At 37.2% G+C, this 21,270-nt stretch overlaps 1 protein-coding gene across 3 annotated transcripts in view; it reads left to right on the forward strand.

Annotated features, from left to right (window-relative positions):
• Positions 1–21,033, forward strand: part of LOC113229692 (organic cation transporter protein) — a 25,541-nt gene extending 4,508 nt beyond the window's left edge. Inside the window, exons 1-3 of one of the 3 annotated variants that reach the window (XM_026463375.1) lie at positions 13,452–13,545; positions 14,591–14,710; positions 15,374–17,254. In XM_026463375.1, coding sequence (XP_026319160.1) covers positions 15,483–16,856 — 1,374 coding nt within the window. In that variant the 5' untranslated portion in view covers positions 13,452–13,545; positions 14,591–14,710; positions 15,374–15,482 and the 3' untranslated portion in view covers positions 16,857–17,254. Of the gene's footprint in view, positions 1–13,433; positions 13,546–14,590; positions 14,711–15,373; positions 17,255–18,246 lie in introns of those variants that run through there. The other 2 variants (XM_026463373.1, XM_026463374.1) reach the window with 2 other exon arrangements.
• Positions 21,034–21,270: the final 237 nt, after the last annotated feature.

A 21,270-nucleotide genomic window follows, 5' to 3' on the forward strand; every position in this document is an offset into this window, starting at 1 on the left:
TGAGTTCCAGTTTAGAATATTATAGGGTATAAGGGTGCTGGTGATATTACAGGCACATGGGACTTGTCATTGCCAACTTATGTCTCAGGGTGACATAAGATCACAGGGGTCATAAGATCTTTGCGATTTAAAGCTCTGAGTGGTACTGCAACTGTTATGGACAGGCGTGTATCTTACCATCAGTCCCGTCACTTGGTATTATAAAAAAAAGAAACCTTCTTATTTGAATATAACAATTATAGTTGAGTAATTTCAGAAAAAAAGCGATATCCGTTCTATTGTATATTTTTAAGCGACTTCTAAAAAAGGAGGAGGATTTCACTGTATGTTTTTTTTTTGTATTTAACTTACGCAATAACTCATTTCATTTCAACATCAACGGCATTTGTGATCCGATTTTCATGATTTTTGTTTTGTTGGAAAGAGGGTACCTCCATAGTGGTCCCATTTAATTTTGTAGAAAATCATCCACCTCTAAGCGTGGCTGTTTACGCATGAAGACTCATTTTTATAAATAGCGCCCAAATTTTATTATAATTTTAATGGTTAATTTTGCTATTCTCCAATTCAAGGTGTTTTTCTCTCTCAATATACTTTGAGTATTAAGAACCGATTTTTACTATCTTCTGTGTCAAGTCCCGTATAGAGGCGAACTAGGGGATGAATCCGGGTTTGCGCACTTTCCCGTAACCGATTTCAATAAAACTTGGTAAAATTATATGTAATTCCACGTACTTTTGAGGTCGGTTTTATGTAATTTACTTAAAATTACTAATATATATATGTTTACCTGCTAACGATGGAATCTAGGAAAGTGTTATTCATGCAATGAGATTTGATCCAACGTAATTGGCTATTTACATTTGAATGCGTTGTTTTTATAGTCAAACGCGTAACAATGTTAAACGTTGGTAGTCGGGTTACACGATTATTGTTCAATTATTTTTGTAATAAACTAAGGTAATGTAACTAATATTTTTAAGGTGATATTTTTTCACTAAAGCATTCGCAACACTGCATATAATATTAAAAGAATTCTATTTTATTTTAATGATTTTAGTTTTATCCGAGCCAAACTGGTTTTACTTATCATTAAAAAAATACTTTGCCTCGGATAAAACGTAAATCAAACAAAATCCTTATCTGCCAAACTTTATTAAGGTAGTAAATAATTAACATTGTTGACAATTATTTTTCATACAATGGCATTTATCCTTGAAGACCACCACTATATTAAATTTAATTTACGATTTATGTGTAAGATGGGGAATTTGTATGACTACACTACACAGATAGCAGTGTCAGTTTGTCAATATATGTATAACTAGATTCGTGCTTTGGATTCCAACGGTTCCAGTCCATAACGTTTAGCTTAACTTAAAAAAACGCAAATTTCTAACAACTGCAAGAATAAATGATTGTGAAAACAAGTTTATCGTCGTCACTTGAAACGAAATTATGCACTTGACCAGTCATTTTTGTCCGCTGCGGCGAATGAATTCAAAACCGGATCTGTTAGCCTTGTTGCATCTCAAAACGAAAACTTTCCACCATTATTTTTGAAATTTTAATACGTTTGGGTCATCAAATTACTCTTTGTTGAGAGATTTTTGTTCAATGGAGAACAATTACTGATTTGAATTAGAAGTCAGAAAGTTTTGGTAATGGTAATTTTTAGTCTGTTTGTAAACAATCTCAAATTCTACTCGACAAATTCAAACTAACGTGTGGTTAATCAGGTTGTTTCATAACTCTGTATATAAGTAAACCATGCAGTATTTATGTATAGAGTGACGATAGAACTTGGATGACAATTATACATCTTGTAGTAAATGTAAATACAAATGAAGGATTTTTTATTGATGCCACAAAAATGCCACCGCTAAATTAATAAATAATATTTTTGAAGTGTTTTTTTAACAATTTTTTGATCCACATGTTGTAAAATAAAAATTGTTCACTTTTTGCCATTGAAATGGAATCCAGACTGTGACTGAGATGCTGATAACAGTTACGCGAAAATAAGGCTAGGTTAAACGCTGCGCTCCGCTTGTGTATGTATATGTGTATATTTATATCTAATATTATCTACATCGAGTTAGTATGAAAGCCCTGTTAATACTATTAATTACATTGATACATTTGCTTGGCATCTTTCAGATTGTTGAATCTGTAATTATGATTCAATGCTTACAGTACCTATTTAAATATTCAAGGGAAGCTGTTTAGATTTAGGTTAATCTATCTAAGATTGAAGAGGACATGAATAGGTAATTATTTTTCATAACCTTCGAAAAGCCTGACGTTAATATTTGTTTTTGTAAAGTTTATTCAAAAATATTTGCGTACTAGGTACAGCCATTTTCAAGAGGTAGGTACGATTTTATGCTTAATTTTGGTGGTGATTTTTTATTTCTTTAAAATAAAAAATATGGTTTTGTATTACACTAAAAATTAAATCTAAAAAGAATATGTAAACGGCCTCTCAAAATGTCAAGTAGTTTTAAAAATATGTGAAAATGAAATTTTATTGTCCCACCAAAATTAGGATTTTGGGAAAAAAATACATATTAAATTAGAAAAAATGTTCATTAACCATATTTCACAATTTTATTACTTCGAATATATAGATAAGCTATAAATTAAAGGAACTAGGTTTTGTAAAATACAATAAACTTGAAATAATTTACAATACGATACTTTAAAATTTACAATACAATAATTTAAAATACAATACTTTACAGCCAATAACATAGTCTTTGGCAACTAATCAAGTCAAGGTATATTTAGTTTTATTTGAAAAACTATTTGTTAAAAATATTTTTGAAAAATGAAACGAGAAAATCTTCCTTCTAATTTTGAGCATATTTTTACCATTGCAGCATTTATAATAATTTGTTATATTGTGAAATCTTTAAACATCTGAAAAAAAATGATCAAAATCCAAAAGATAAAATTGACTAATTAAATTAAAATATTTTTAAGTTTTTATTTTTAATTTTTAAGCCTCATCTGTCTCCACTGTCTCCTCTTTCGTGTGTTTCAGTTTCCTCAGTTATATATATATTATATTTGTATTCAGATTTTTCAAATTTTCCAAAAAAGTATAAAATGTTAAAAATAATATTACAAATCTTTTTGGCAACTTATACGACTTTCCACCACTCCGCGCAAAAATGCAGCTAGGAGTATCACTGAGTACCAGGTATTATAGCTATTGTTTAAAGCCTAGTGTATCTTATGTATAAATAACATTGTGCCGGAGAGTATTCTAATGTAAATAAGCGTAGGCATGTCATATTTATATTTAAATGCATTTGGGTCTAGGCCAGACATACCTCCATAAATACTTAACCATATCCTCATTTTCTAGTATTTTCAGCGGATTATGAAACAGTATATATATATATATATATATATATATATATATATATATATATATATTATTTTTCTTACATTGTCATTGTTTGTCTTCTAGTATTAGTTTGGTCTGTGGATTTTACTATTTTGTGCATTAAATATAGTATATAGCAATCATGTAGTGTTTAGTTTTATCTATAACACACTGGTCAGTTTACTATCGCACAGAAACTTTTCGTATTTATTTAAAGAAAACATCATTAACATCAAATATCACGAGTAAAAAAGGATGGAACAAAGTCAAGATGAAGTGAATTTTAAATTCGCAAATTGTAGTTGATTACAGTAAATGATGCTTCTTGTCAGTGACCTCTATTCTTGTCGTAGCTATTTATTCGCAATTGACATGAACGTTACTTCTAAACAGATAATTAATCCCTAGATAAGTTTTCTCTATATCTCTGTCAATGTAATTTACGTTAGTAGTAATAGTAGGTCTACAACAAAGTTCCACGTGAAGTTAAGAATTGCAATAATTGTGCAGAAATTTTAGAAATTTAAGAAATTATTATGTAGTTGCTTAAATGATACGCCATTCTACAATTTTGAAGATTTCGTATAAAATTTCATGTGTTCTTAGAAAATGTACATTTTTTTTTAAATAGACTATCTTAAATTTATTTGTAAGTCAATGATCTTAAATGTATTATTGTTATTATGTTTTATTAACCCAGTAATGCCTAGTGTGTCCATATGGGCACCAAATATATGGGGTAATTCAAATCAATATAATGGTAAAATTTAATGTTGTTTTGTTACAGCAACTCTTTAGAATTACTGTTGATAGAGTCGGCTGACTATCAATTTGTTCGCGGCACAATTTTTTGCAAATGCCTTTAAAGTTATTTAGAATTGTATTTAAATTTTGCTGAAAAAATGACGAAACGGCGAAAGTCGAGTGAAAGTAAAATCTTTCATAAATTTTATTACATGTTTCTTGCATTGATACTTTGTGATCTTACCTAAAGCATACGAACATGAAATAACAGTTTGCGCTGCATTTTTTGGTTTTTATGTGGTTCGAGCGCATGTGTCCATACGGACACGCTAAGCACCTTACGTGTCTTTATGTACTTTGCTTTATATTACTGTAAGGTATGTGGACCTGGGTGTTTTTAAAAACGGACAGACGTTAAATGACATTTTAAACGGTTTAGAAGATTTTTTGTAATACCAAGTGAAGGGACGAACACGTCGTACGCCTGGTGGTAAGCGACACGCCTGTCCATAGTGGTTGCAGTGCCACTTAGAGCTTTAAATCGCAAAGATCTTAGGGGCACTGCCGGTGCGCCTGTCACCCTGAGACATAATTTGACAAGTCCCATGTGCCTGTAATTTCACCAGCATCCTTACCCTTCCAAACCGGAACGCAGTAATGCTCATATTACGCTTTCCTGGACGAAATCTTTCACAAAGAGCTCTAGTGATACTAAAAATGAAGATTCAGGTAAGGGGCAGGTGCCAGAGGCAATTCACCAGATCCTACAGTGTTAGCCGATGAAGATTCTGGTGAAAAGAACTCCCGTGGTAGGGCGGATAATTTGACTTCAAGACAATTACTGACTCCTGCAGAAGTACGACATAGAAACCCTATTACCAGAGAGTACAATGGATGTGAGTATCAATATGTATCGGATTATTATACGCAATGGAAAATGGTACTGGTTTCTCTTTACATGGACGTTAAATGCTACCTCGGCTTTAGCCAACACCTCGCGCTTGGACCACTACGTTTAAAAAATCGAATAGCTTGGCTTCTACTGTAAAAAAATCTCCTGCCGTTAGGACTGCCTGTTGGAAATGCAACCTGAGTTTATGAGTAGAATGCTTTAAAGATTATCATCAAAACACACAGTGTTATGTTTACATTCCTTTTTTTAAAACCTTCCTTTGATTGTAGTGTTTGATTTGCAATGATAAATGCCTAGAGTGTCCATATGGACACGTTATTTATTTTAATAAAGAAAATGATTTTTAATGGAAAATATCATTAAAATTATTCTTTGACCAAACATAAGTATATAGCATTGAAAAGAAATTATTTTCGAAACGCATAAATAATCCAGGCATTACTGGGCTATAAGATTGCGACTAATTAGACTGTATGTTGGTAGTAGGTATAATTCACATTATTGCATAAAAATTACATAAAAACTATGAAAACTTAGTATGCTGCACGACGGCTCATAGTGATTCAAAATTCATTCTTATAACACTTTTATAACCTGTTTATCAAAAAGAAATAAATTATTTGATTTGATAAATATTTTCTCAACAAGGAATAAAAATAAACTGCCTGTTCTTGGCATCCCCCGTTCCTTTCTACATAAGTTTTGATTATAGTGACCCTCCCTACCCTTAGCGTATACGAGAAGGGCACGATAACCTGTGTAAGCACAGGGACCTTCGAAGTTCAGTCACAGGTTATTTTCGCTGACTTCATCTGGTTCTTAAGAGGCTAGTGTCTCAAGTGAGCCGCCACGGGTGCACGTACAGTACCCTCCCTATCCAGATAGGTACCGGAGCTGCTATGTAGGCACGCTCACTTCCCGTAGTGCATTGCACAACTAACGGTTGCCACCGCTAAGCCGTAAATCCACTACCAAATCTCCTCTTTGGTGGCGCAGCTGTAACCTATGCGGCTGGAGGGACCAGAGAATGTCTAGCTCATCCTCTATTTGCTCTCCAGGCTAATAGTACCTACCGGAGATGTCGGTCGCAGCCCGGACATAGCTTCCAACTTAAAGGGCAGTGACGGTATGACCTCCTTACATCGTCATCGCACCTTTTTATCGCCTTTCTCCGGTTCCTGGCCACTCGTATTTAAATTTATATTTTGAATTTTCATAGTTCTTCTGCCTCGCATTCTGATTTTATTTCATTCCATCGTCACTCCCTGCTCGATCGCGACAGCGGACGGAGCTGTTTAAATTCAATTGCGTCTAATTTTGATTCTTTTACTAAGTCAATTGTAATAAGTGTATAACAGTCTACAGCCTTATCATGTACCTATGAATACGTTACTGTAATTCAGTATAACTCGGCCCTTTTAGGGGTAAGTGTCTACTTTAACTCTTTATATTCACCATCATTAAGATGTGAAGCGTTTTATATTAATGTACCTGATTTTCTTACAGTTACAGCTTGCCTCCTTACTTCTTTGTTACCATTTCTTCTTAACCCGACTTTAAATAAATTTGTGGACCGTCTGCCGACTGCCGTGAACCTGGTCACGGCTTGTTAGGTTACAACCCTTTCAGGGCAACTCACGTGTCCCGAGCGTCTCCTCGCCTTAGGCTCTCGTCTAGACCGCTACTAAGACGCGCTAGCTGCGCACGAGACTGACGTCTCCGGCCACACACCACGGAGCAGACGAACATGTCTCTGCTGCTACCACAAACCCTGGCGAGTCCATACCCAGAGTCCGGGTCCGCCATTCACGACGTTTAAAATGATATGTAGTGAAACAAAAAACCCTTATACTAAACTTTATATTTTTATTATTGTTGTTTTGCGTCTTGTGCCTTGAAACCCTCGCTCAGGAATCAAAGCCAAACAAAAACTTTACAGCCTTGCATAACAAATAACTATTATGAAGTACTTTGTAAGACATGCAAATTTTTATACGAAATACAAAATTCATTATACGAAGCTTAATATGATTAGTAGTTATTAGCATTATTACTATTACTAGTCGGTCGTGACCATGGGATTAATAAAGAGCCCGAAACTTTAGTGAGTTTGACAAAAAATAAATAAATAAGCGCGTTTAGACACAGTTTTTTTATCTTTTCGATATTAGCAATCAGGACAACTTAAGTATTCGGGAGTAATTGTTTCAAATTATATGCTTCATTAAGTTGTTTCAAAGAAAACAATCGCAAAATTAAAATATTACAATTGTTTATTCACATCTAGGTATTCAATGTTATTAATCAAAATCGTACGCAATATGGACTTTATATGCCTTGTTATAGATTATATTCATAAAAGAAACGTTGTGGCTACCATATGTGTCAATAAATACGCACCTATTGTAACTACAGTGACGCATGTACTCTATTTGTAGCTCTTCATTATACTTACCATTTCTTTCTTCTGTTTCTTATTCAGACTATGCCACGTTTGTCGGGTTCTATGGACTATAGTAAAGATACTCGTCACGTTTGTCGTCATTTGTTCAACATTTACTTTATGTTGTGTTTATCCACTCGTCTTAGTGAACTTTATAATTTCAAGGTATTATTAGATCTAATAATACCTTAAAATTGATTGATCAATAGGCATTATAGAATAAATACAATTTTGATGCTTGGTAGTGTAAAAATATAAAAGTTTGCCATACAATATACATATAATCGATATTTCTTTAAACATAAATATATAGGAATATCGATTCTCTACTGAAATGCAGCAGTCTTTCTCAATTATTTCAGATCACGGATCTAAAGTTAAAATTTGTGCTTCTTTACAACGTACAGAATTGTATTTTTATGCTAGCTTAAAATTTCATGCATATCAGTCGAGGAACGGTCGAGTAATTCCGTTCGTAAATTGTACAATTTGAGTAGATGCCAAAAGAGCTTTGTTCACCTCCATCGCTGCGCTTCGATAATGATTTATTTATTCCGTAACACTATTATTAGACGAGTAAGTTGTAACTGAACGGAGAGTGCGCGTATAACGCTAAGAATGTAAAACACGGACTGTTACGTCAAATTTATATTTTTGATTATTACAATGTTATGTATTGCATGATAACGGGGTCAATGGATTCACTATATGAAACGTCACCAATTAATACATACATACATATACACACTAAACACACTTGTTCAGGGTCAAATCGAGGAATGCTAGTACCTTAGTTGAATTATTTCATTGACTGGGCAGACGTCTGTTCATTGCTTTTTCTTCTTAAAAAAATTGTACTTACTTCGTTACGCCTTGCAATAATTTTAATGTATGTACAGTGATCGCTATTCAAGAACATTGCACATTGCAAATATAGTCACTTAATTTACCTACTGTTCAATTTCTTCACACTAATAATATTGTTAGTAACTTTGTTTGTCCATTGAGGAATACAATACAAACAAGAAACTATCGAATATGTAGTTACTTTTCGCGGTTATCTAAGTTTTGAACGTTCCTTCCGTCTTAAGCATCAGTCAATGTAGTGCGAGTTTGTAACTTGTAATAATTGAATAACTATATTTAAGAATAGAAATAATCGGCCCGTTTACGACAACATTGTCTTTATATTTTGCGTCGAATGATATGTCCGTCCGAGCAGAACAGAACTGTCCGCAGGTCACCGTAGGTCATCACTACACACATTGTATACAACGACCGACACATTATACAAACACAAGTACATATTACGGCTAATTAGTACCAGTCTGTTAGTCAAATAATACTTGGATAAGTTATATGGAAGCTGTATAATTAGTTATAATAATAATAATAATAATAACGATTGATATGAATAAAAATGCCATGCGGGCCTATTTTAGGGCCTCAGGTTCGGGAACCGGACGGACAGGTTATCGAGGAGTAATGTACCGCGAATTTCTTCGGCTGGAGCCAACTTTGACCGTCACAGAACAAAACCTGGCGGACCGGGTTCGGTACCTACAGCGCTCAGGACTTTTTAGCGCTGCCGAACTCGAGCAATTACGATGCGAGGCTGTTCCTCCACTGGAAGAAGAGCCACCCAGGCTGGAGCGCTCTCCTGTTCCCAGCACGGAAGTTCACAGGGAACCTAGTGCTCAGCAGCCGGATACGGGTGGTACTGAAAGTGATTGGGGAACAGTCGCCCTGGATTTGGAAGCGTTGAGGAGTAGTCTGGAGGAGACGATTCTGGAATATCGCCACGTGCCTCTTGAGCGAAGGCCACGGCTGCCTCGAGTGCCTCTCAGTATCAAGGTTCGGGATGCCGTTGGGGCCATTAACAACATGCTTCCCTCATTTTTAGAGGAAAGCGCAGACCTTTGGGAGACAGACTCAATTCTCTTCGCTGCCGCAATGACTGTGTGTCAATTTGTCGGCGTCAGGATGCCGCCAACAAGACCCGGCGGTAACCACCAGGTTGGCAGCACTACTCCTAGGACTAGTACTAAGCCAGCCTGGATGAGGCGAATTGAGGGTCGTATAGCATGGGCCAGGGTCCTCATCGGCAAACTGACTAGCTTCAGATCAGGCGTCACAAGGCCGAGAGTGATGCGCTTTGTCCGAGAAGCATTCTCCGGTGAGAACATTTTTGTAGACTCACCGGAGTTTGCACGAAAACTGACAGGGCGCATTGATGATCTGAAGCAGAAGATAGCTGCTTGGGGCAAGCGGATTCGGCGATATTCCGAAAGGGTGAAGAGGTATCGGCAGAATCGTCTCTTCATGAGTGACCAAAAGAAGTTTTATAGGACACTGGAGCGTCCTGATGTGGTCTTGACGGGTGAGCGTCCGGACAAAGCAGAAGTGGTCGCCTTTTGGCGAAGGCTTTGGTCGCAGCCCGTCGATCACGAAGAGGGTCCATGGTTCGAAGCGGTCGAGAGAGCATGTGCAACCATAGCGCCTATGAATCCCATCAGCATATCCGAAGAGGATGTAGCGGTAGCGGTCCGTAAGGCTCCGAACTGGAAAAGTCCGGGACCGGACGGACTGCATCATTATTGGCTGAAGGGGTTCTGGTGCTGCCACGCTACTCTCGCTCGTCAGTTCCAAAGTGCCCTTGAGAGTGGGACGCTCCCAAACTTCTTAACTACTGGGGTCACTCATTTAGCTCCAAAGAGCGATGCTACCGTGGATCCATCACAGTATCGCCCCATAACTTGTCTTTGTACAATATACAAGACTTTAACATCTGTTTTGAGCTCCAAGATAAGTCAGCACATTGTTGATAACAGTGTGATGTCTGAGGCTCAGAACGGATGTAGGGGCGGTAGCCGCGGTAGTAAGGAGCTGCTCCTCATCGACGCGGTCGCTGGCCAACTTGTCAGACGCAACCGTCGGAATTTCTCCGCTGCCTGGATAGACTATAGGAAAGCGTTCGACTCGGTGCCCCACTCATGGCTCTCGAGGGTCCTCGAACTGTATAAAATTGACAGTGCAGTTCGACACTTCCTCGGGCAATGCATGGGATGTTGGAGAACGATCCTGAGTCTGGATGGTCGGCGGATGACGGATGCGGATGACCGAATAGAAATAAGGCGAGGTATTTTCCAGGGTGACTGTCTGAGTCCACTGTGGTTTTGCCTGGCCCTGAACCCTCTGAGTACTCTATTGGAGAGGTCGGGCACAGGCTTTCAGTTTCGGAGAGGTGGACCGCGAATGCCTCACCTTCTCTACATGGATGATCTCAAGCTATACGGCCCCACAGCTGACAGATTGACGGAGCTGCTGACAATCACCAACGATTTCAGCAGTTCGGTTAGGATGGAGCTTGGGATCGATAAGTGCGCGGTGGTCCATGTTGAGAAGGGACGTGTCATGCATTCTAATGGCATTAATATTGGCACCAATCACCTGCGGGTACTCTCCGAGACTGAAACATACCGGTATTTGGGCATGTCGCAGACCATCGGTGTGAAGGAAGCAGACGTGAAACAGGGTGTGTGCGAGGTTTTTTATGGGCGCCTGAAAAATGTGCTAAACAGCTATTTGTCAGGCGTTAATAAGATCCGAGCTTATAACTCCTGGGTCATGCCTGTTCTGATGTACACATTTGGCGTGCTCAAATGGACTCAGACGGAATTAGACGCTCTGGATAGACGAGTCCGCACGACGATGACCTCTCACCGAATGCATCATCCGAGATCGTCAGTTATGAGATTGTATGTCCCGCGGAAGTGTGGAGGTAGAGGCCTATTAAGTGTCAAAACCATGCACAACCGCGAGATATGCAGTCTCAGAAACTACTTTTTGACGATGACGGATGACGTGATTCGTGGAGAGGTTGTCACATGTGATAAAGGGCTAACTCCCTTATCGTTGGCCAAAGAGGAATGGCGAGACCCGGTGGTGCTTAGCACCTCTGACCGCGAGTCCGTATGGAAAGAGAAGGAGCTCCATGGGAGGTTCTTCAAGGTACTCCACGAGCCTTTTATGGATCGTAAAGCCTCCCTACATTGGCTGCGTTTCGGGGACCTCTTTGGGGAAACCGAAGGTTTTGTCTGTGCAATACAGGATCAGGTTATCAAGACGAGGAACTATCGGAAATATATCCTAAAGGACGGCACAGTAGACATTTGTCGGGCATGTGGCCGTCCCGGAGAGTCACTTAGGCATATTGTTTCCGGTTGTTCCGCTCTTGCTAACACTGAGTACTTGCACAGACACAACCAGGCAGCCAAAATATTACACCAAGAGCTCGCTCTCAAGTACGGACTAGTGCAACAGAGGTTGCCATATTACAAGTATTCACCGGAGCCAATACTCGAAGATGACCGCACCAAAATCTATTGGGATCGATCTATTATCACGGACAGGACTATTCTTGCGAATAAGCCTGATATTGTGATATTGGATCGATCGCAGTCGAGGGTATTTCTTGTGGACGTCACCATCCCGCATGACGAGGGTCTCGTGAAAGCTGAAACCGAGAAACGCCGGAAGTATCTCGACCTGGCGCACGAGATCACCGACATGTGGGATGTGGCCTCCACTGAAATAATCCCAATTGTTTTGTCCGCAAATGGGTTAATTCCAGTAAGCCTTTCTAACAGCTTGAGGCGGTTGGATTTCTGTGGCGTGTCGCTTCCAGCACAAATGCAGAAGGCGGTCCTGCTCGATACGGCACGTATTGTTCGCCGATTCTTGGACCTGAGTCCCTGACCCCGGCTGACTGTGCCATTGCCGGGAAATACCGCCTCTCCCATTTAAAAATTCAAAATTAATCTTTTAGGCCTTGGGAGAGGCGAGAGTTTAAAATAAATACGATAATAATAATAACGCACACACTCAACATAGCCCCACACTAGGGAAACCCTGTGTCGCGGGTGCCATGGACACACACATAGACAACCACAAATTACACCCAAACTCACGAGAGAAATAAATGTAGGCCATACAAATATTTCTCCCGGCCCGGGAATCGAACCCGGGGACCTCTGCGTGGCAGTCCGGTATGGTAACCGTTCGGCCACGGAGGCAGTTAAATATGAATTGTTTGAAATGGAAAATTCGGGAAGTAATTTTTATTTTCTGAAATGGAACTGAAATAATAAGCGTTATGCACTATATCATAAGGTTCCCAAACTTTTGGCCCCCGATGACTCAAGATAAAAAAAATTCATCGCCCACCACCACAAAAAATAAATGAAAACACGTATTTTTTATATTAATTTAACAAAAAAATCACAAGGAAACATATATATGTAGTGAAGTTTATATAAATAATTCAGATTTTTTTTTCGAATGCGGTAGCTCCTCTTGGACAGCATCAACGCTCCCAATTGATTCCGAGACTCCTATCTAGAACTCTTCAGCGTCCAGTGGGGGACACTTTGGGAAACTATGCACTATATCATTACTCATAGCTTTAACGGTTGTTAACGCCTACTTTTGATAATTTTGAAGACTGATGCTAAACAAGAATAATAATAATCAGCACTTTATTCGTTAAAAGCGATATATTTTAACCATCAAATAAGAGAAAACACGCTGCAAAGTGGCATGCAACGACACCAATACGTAATAGCTGTTAATAGTCAGAAATGTTATTAGGTACAATTTTGCGATAATCTACTATAAACATATGTAAGATCAGGTTGTAAATTTCTGAAATTTACTTGTTTTCCTCTAGCTCAGGCCGTCTACATTATGTACATATTTGGAACCATGAATACTGTAGAGTGTTTACGATGAAATAGGTATTATTCGAATAACTTTGGATAAAATGTTCAATAATTACATAATCTTAGTAATAATTTCCGAAAAGAAACTAATTCTTTCTGTTAAATAACAACAAAAGAGTAAGTGTGGTGTAGTAACTTGTAAATATTTATTGGTCACAGGAGACTTCGGACGGTACCAGGCCTTCCAATTCACGCTTCACATCCTGGCTGCGTTCACAGCGGGCATGCACATGTTGTCCTTAGTAACAGTTGCTGCGGTGCCGGATCATAGGTAAATTATTAACTTCTACTGTTTGTTAATTCATCATCAATTTGATCACAAGGGTAAGGACGCCGAGGACTGTGTCGGATTTGATTCCCCAGTAAACTTTTATGCAATTTTGTTTGGTCCGGGGGCTCTAGATGGAACTGCATCATTGTTTCAAAAGAACACAATCTAACTAAGGTGAAGATTGCGACTATCAAACCAACAAACTGAAGCCTGCATGGCATGATTTGATACACGGGGGTGTGCTAATCGACAAACAACCAAATACATTTTTATGCATGTCCAAATATAAAGTCATTATTGTTGTATCTAATGGTGCCTTATATGCATTTGCCCGCGAACAACGTAACGGTAATGATGGATTTTTATTATTTATTGACTTGTCTAATATTAAAACCGGCCGTAATATGCGGTCTATTTATAATTAATTCTAACTGTTTGCGGTCAATAATAAAACAAGATTATATTGCCATAACATTGAATTAATTCGGTATGAGAAGCGCAAAATAATAAAATATGTAACGGAAGACGAAAAATATATAGTTACGAGTACCTCCAAAACGTTGGAGAAATTGTAGAACCCCTGGCATTTGGGAATTTTTGCCGGTCGTCGATTAAACGCACAGAACATTTGGAATACTACTTAGCTTTAGTTTCCTTTTTTGCATAAAAAATAATAAACCTACGTATTAAATGTTTAGTACTTTAATTACTCTAAGAGTACGTAACTATTTTAGAAGTATTTGGGTTAATATAACATGATGATTATTCGCGGATCACTGCTCTTCATTGCCGATTTAGGTACTTAAACGTTCAGTATTCCTTATAAGAATGCATGATTCGCAACGTATGCTCGTACCTAATCAATGTCTGCCCGTGAAAGCAATGTTTTAAGAAATGATTTGAGCTCTATCACATTTAAGCTATGAAAATATTTTATGGTGTAATTTTTGCTACTTGTTATCGCATTGATAGAGGTCAAATTGTGCAAGCTTACGTTTGGGTTTGGTACAAGGTTATGCGTTTTAACAAAAAAGTGCTTTTTAAGGTTACAGAAAGTATAAATTACTGCTTGATTACGGGACAGGGTGACATGAGACTACGGAAGTCGTTTACTCTTCATTCTACACACAAAGTGTTTTCGATGTTTACATACTTTGGGGTGAATGTAAGTATATTTTGTTTTGTAACATAATTATGACCCTACCAAAAATAACATTCGGTTCGATGCTAGCAAAGTGAGAAAGAAATTAGTGACGGTTTCTTTTCTTGGTTCAAATGTTTTGATGAAACTGCAAGTACAATAACGTCTTTATCCATTGTTTTTGATTCTTTATATCTTACCTTTACTTCTTACATGGGTATGGGTAAGTACATTTCTACGTTAAAAAAAATTATAATGTGTTCAATTAATTACTTTCTTGTATGTTTATCTACTATCGAACTATTTTAAATATCATACTACACTACATCAGTTTTGTGTTACTACCAATTGTTATGGTAATACGTAGTGTCAAATCACATTGCATGCTACAATACTAATTTGCAGGGTGGGATCGTCACTTCCTAAGTATAGAATACCTACTACCTATATATTTAAATACTCCCTCACGCTATTTATTTGTCTTACAATAGAACCTATTTATACCTAAAAATTTACATAACAATACTCACAGCTTTTAATCATAATGTGCACAAATAGTTACCGACATCACGTACTGACATTAATCACAGCACGAGTAGTTTAGTACATAATATTATATCTTTACTAAAACATTTCATCTCGAAGTGTATAATGATACAATAATATAATTGGTTTTTTATATTTCAGATGTGCACTGCCAGATGTTGACACTGCCAATTACACTGAGCCTTTTAATTCTTCCCTGGTGCTAAAAGCTATACCCCTAAACGGGCATGGGAAGATAGAGTCATGCGAAATGTATGGAACAAATGACACGTTGGAGAAATGTCAGTCGTGGGTTTATGATACCCGATATTTCACCTCATCTCGCGGCATCGAATGGGACTTCGTGTGCAGCCGCCGGTGGATGGGTGCCGCTGCGCAAACGGCCTATATGTTCGGAGTGATTCTTGGCTCGCTAGTACTCGGAAGACTCTGTGATAAATTTGGAAGAAAAGCTGTTTTCGTATGGGCGGGAATACTTCAACTAATTCTGGGTGCCTCTGTTGCATTTGTAAACGAGTATTATTCGTTCGTAACAGTGCGTTTCCTATACGGAATCTTTGGTTCCGGACCTTACATCGCCGGATTCGTATTAACTATGGAACTAGTTGGTCCAAGCAAACGTACTATATGTGGAGTCATGTTCCAGATTATGTTCGCGGTTGGAATAATGTTGCTAGCCGCATGGGGATACTTGATTGACAATAGATTCTATTTACAAATCGTGTATGCCTTACACGCTGTAGTATTGCTTCCTCATTGGTTGTGGATGGACGAATCCCCGAGGTGGCTCTGGTCTCAAGGGCGAGCTCGAGAGTCTGTAGCTATTATAGAGAAGGCATTAAAAGTTAACAAGTCTACCGAAACTCTAGACACACCATGTTTGGTATCGCACTGTAAAGCTACTTGCGCCAAGTATACCGAAGAGAAATCGGCTGGCACAGCACATCTCTTTAAGACGCGGAACATGCTCAGAAAGTCATTAATCATTTGCGGTTGCTGGTTTGCCAACTCCGTTGTTTATTATGGCCTTTCTCTTAATACTGGCAAACTAAACGGGAATCCTTATTTTATCATGTTTTTAATGGGCGTTGTAGAGCTTCCTAGTTACGTCATCATTATATATTTCTTAGACCGAGTGGGTCACAGAGCTCTTATAAGCGCCATGATGTTATTGGGTGGTATTGCCTGTTTGGTAGTTGTAGCATTACCACATAGCTCTACAGCGGCAACAGGCGTCGTGATGGTTGGTAAACTTTTTATATCTGGCTCCTATTCAATTATATATAAATATTCCGCAGAATTATTCCCTACTGTAGTCCGCAGCTCAGGAGTTGGGCTTGGAAGCATGTGCGCAAGTGTATCAGGCGCTCTGACTCCTTTGATTAGTCTTCTGGATTCTTTAAACCCTAAAATTCCTACGATTATATTCGGTTTCATGGCGCTCTTGTCAGGGTTATCAACACTGTTACTGCCTGAAACTATTGGCAGGGATTTGCCACAATCTTTGGAAGATGGCGAAAAATTTGGTATCGGAGATACTTGCTTCACGAATTGCAGTGGTAGAAAAATGAGTGAAACTTCTGTTGATCTTCCAGAGACCATGGTACCTCTAGGAGAATGTTAAAGAAATAAATGAGGCCGAGCGTCCGAGTAAAAGTTAAAATAATAACTCAAACAGTCTTAATTACTTAGTTATTTTAGGTTCTCACGTCCACGAACAAAAAATAACTAAAATACACTTGCCCAATACAACATAAATAAACTTGCCACGCAGCATTCAAATCAAATACAGGATATTCTTATGTAAACAGTATTTAGGATTACTATTAAATTAAACTTGACTTCAGCAAAGCTAAAATTATGGATGAATTTTATCTAGTAAACTAGGTTATAATTTAAAGCTAAGACAAACTTCGAAAAGACTCAAGCTTATGATTATCTAGTCAGATTTAAGCAAAAAATGCAAAGTGGACTCGTTTAAAATAACACGTAACTATAAAAATGAGACGAACATTTCAATTTCAAAAGGGTTTTCAATTTACGCAAGTAAGTACCTACTTAGAGAGTACTTTAATTCTTTTTTATAATCTTATGACGTAAGCATCAATATAAATGTTTTTAATAAAAAACATAGTCATGCTTATGATATGCACTATAAGTAATGTTGTTAAGTATTTTTTAAATTTATTTTAAGTGTACTAGTCGGTAGATCTGCCTACTTGCATATTTTGAAGCTATTTAGAGAGAGAACGCTGAGACGAATTAGATTTCAAATACTGCGATTCCTATAAAAGCAATTGCTTAGTGCATTAAGTACAATGTAACTAGTCGATAGCGTTTACGAAAGCCCCAAACGTATAAAATACAGGGGGCACAAATCAGGGTTAAATTACCTACCTTCTTATCGTTTTGTAGGTAAGTAGGATAGGTATACTATTAGGTATTTGGAAATGTTATTAAACTATTGATATTTAATCAAATATTTTTCAACGTTTTCACTAAGAACAATGAACTACTTACTATACTTATTATGAAAGTACTTACTGAGGTATGAGACTTACAGATTGTTAATCGCATTAACATTTCTTCATAACGACTTCACAACCTGAACTGTATACGTTTAAAATTATTTATATTGATTGTTACTGCCAACTTTGTGCATTTTTAGTCATAATTCCGAAAGTTTTGTTTAATTTAGCTAGCTTATACCTCTTTTACTTCGATTTGTTTTAATTATTTGATATTTTTATTAAACATTTTTATATCTCTATTCAAAATGTCTTCAATTTTACCCAACACACAAATAAAAATCTTGAAAGGTAAGATCATAGATATAGTAATTATTAAAGTAATTTAATGCAAAATTAAATGGTCAGATAGAGATCGTATTGCTTCAGAAACATTTCATCAGCAGAATATTATATTGTTATACACGCCCGTTTGAAACTATCACATTAAAATTATTTATTACTTGTGTTAGTATTAATTTTTAAGTGTCATATTTCACATTTCAGGTGCTGGATCGACGGTGTAGACACAAACGACTCTATCGCATCATGGAACTCGTCAAGCATATTAGCGGCTATACCCTTGACATCAATGGGGAGTCTAGACTCATGTCATATGTATGTTAACGCTAGTTCTGAGAGCAACGCGACCATGACTTGTACAAAATGGGTGTTCGATTCAAAATACAGGACGTCTTCGCGAGCTATTGAATGGGAGCTGGTATGTGATCGCAGGTGGATGGGATCTCTGGCGCAAACCATCTACATGTTAGGAGTCTTCACTGGGGCTGTGGTACTCGGAGGGTTAGCGGATAAAGTAGGTAGAAAACCAATATTTTGTTGGTCAGGAGTTTTGCAATTAATTTTTGGTATACTCGTGGCTTTTATGCCAGAATACTGGTCATTTGTGGGTATTCGATTTCTGTATGGAATATTTGGGTCAGCCGGATCTTACATTACTGGATTTGTATTAACCATGGAAATAGTAGGCCCTACTAAGAGAACCATTTGTGGGGTAGCGTTTCAAGCTGCATTTGCAGCAGGTATAATTTTGGTAGCAGGGTGGGGTGCAATAATTGATGATAAGCAAGTTCTTCAAATTATATACGGATTACATAGTGTTTTATTAATTCCACACATTTGGATAATGGATGAATCGCCTCGCTGGCTGTGGACTCAAGGGAGAGTGAAGGAATCCGTAGACATACTTGAAAAAGCCCTGAAGTTCAATAAATCTGAGTTCACGATAGATAGAGCGGATATAGTATCAAGAGGTAGGGCCGAAGCTTCTAAAGGTTCTGAGAAACCCATTTCTGCAGGGACTTTAGACTTATTCAAAACGCCAAACTTAAGAAATAAAACTTTAAACGTCTGCTTGTGCTGGTTTGCAAATTCTATAGCTTATTATGGCCTCACTTTGAGTACTGGTAAGATGGAAGGAAATCCATACTTAATCACGGCGGTAATGGGGTTTGTTGAATTGCCGAGCTACATAGCTGTTATTTATTTCCTTGATGTCTGGGGACGCAGACCTCTAATAAGCTCTATGATGTTAGTGGGCGGAGCAGCCTGCATTCTTGGTTCAATTATTGGTCCTGGTAATATTTGGGCTACAGTCGTAGTCGTATCGGGCAAATTATTTATTGCTGGTTCCTTTGCTATTATATATAATTTTTCTGCAGAATTGTTCCCTACGGTAGTGAGAAATTCAGCTATGGGGCTGGGTTCAATGTGTGCCAGAATTTCGGGGGCTTTAACACCTTTGATAACGTTACTAGATTCCTTCGATCCAAAAATACCAACGGTGACTTTCGGTGTTGTAACAATTGTTTCGGGATGTTTGTGTTTATTCTTGCCTGAAACTATGAACCAGCCGATGCCGCAGACTATATTAGACGGGGAGAACTTTGGAAAAGGGGATACGTGTTTCAAGAGTTGTATAGGGAAAAGACGTAGAACACATATTGTGGACGATAAAACTCCAGATGTAATGGTTCCCCTGGAAGATGTCACTCGAAAGGGATGATAGTAAAGTTTATCGAATTTCAGCCTTAAGAGTGTACGTGATATGACCCTTTAAATAATCTTACTGTGCATAAATAATACTTTAAATTAATTATATTTCAAAGAGAAATCAAATAACTTATGACTATTTATACGAATGTACATAAAATAATGTTAAAAACATAGATAATAATTGTTTAGGTAAGTTAGGTATTTAAGTACTAGACTATTATAAGTATCGTTAAGTTAAAGACGTTTATTAAAACTCAATATTTAATTTTATATTTACATCAAACAATAAATATTGAAATCACAGTGAGATTTGAAAACACCCATAGATAAGATACACCAACGTATGAACATACATTGAATATCCGATGTTTTAACAATTTATAATAATGTACGTACCTATGTAATGTAATATGTAGTTTAAGCATGGTATTAAGAATATGAGGTGAAAAGTTTTTTACACAGGGTAGTGCTCTTGTTAGTAGTGGTTAGAGTTTTATACACTTAATGGTCCAATTAAAGGGGGACATCGAATAAGACGAATAGCCAGTTAGAGCACATCAAGTACACAGTTGTATAAACATCAATAATGTTAAGTAGTCATATAATGTACACAAATCTTAATATCATGACACGCTTACTAAACATACTACATACCGATCACCATCGAATACCGACAGATTATCCCTTTGGATTAACATTGAATGTTAGCCCGCAATCTACGAGTTCTTTATGTAAATATAGCTGTGTATTATACCCTAATAAATTCGCACCCGACTTACTACGTGCAAACAGGTGATATAGAACTACTAATAATTATATTTCAACTGCCATTCGATTGTTAAATACTTACGTTCAATTGCATAAACGTCCATTAACTTTAATAATTAATTATGTAACACGCTGTCTTACGTTTTGCTCTGATAAAGTTAAGGGCAGTATAGTAGCTAATGAGTTAATGACACACTAAATTTAAAGAACGTTTTTGCAATTCCCTGTGAATCGATTAATTTATAAACATGTAAGTACATCACAGAAAATATACAGCATTGCACGGATACTTGAAACATGTATTATTAAATACCTTCCTTAACACCAACATCCGTAAGTACTCGATAAATGGTATGGAGGTGATTTAGTGCACGTAACAATATAATATACGAAATCTGATAGATAACTGAAAGGACATCTACTCCAAATTCTTAAGGTTCCAAACAATGCTTACTACTTTCCACAACCATTTGTCTGGAAATAACCAAGTATATAATTTTATTTAATACACACTATCATAATCAACATCTCAGGCTTAAAACAAAAGACAATTCTACATTTTATTTGGTGTCCATTGACCTACCAACAAATTGATACTACAAAATTGTTGGTAGGTCAATGATGTATCAATTATCACGTTTACTTGAATGTAGATCTATTTACAATTTTATAGAAGCAATGCAATTTGTAGAAACAATGAATGTATATGGGTTCAAATATAATATGTATATTCTTATAAAAACTACT

Source organism: Hyposmocoma kahamanoa, unplaced genomic scaffold, assembly GCF_003589595.1.
Source record: "Hyposmocoma kahamanoa isolate Upper Pololo Valley unplaced genomic scaffold, ASM358959v1 62, whole genome shotgun sequence".
Taxonomy (NCBI): Eukaryota; Metazoa; Arthropoda; class Insecta; order Lepidoptera; family Cosmopterigidae; genus Hyposmocoma; species Hyposmocoma kahamanoa.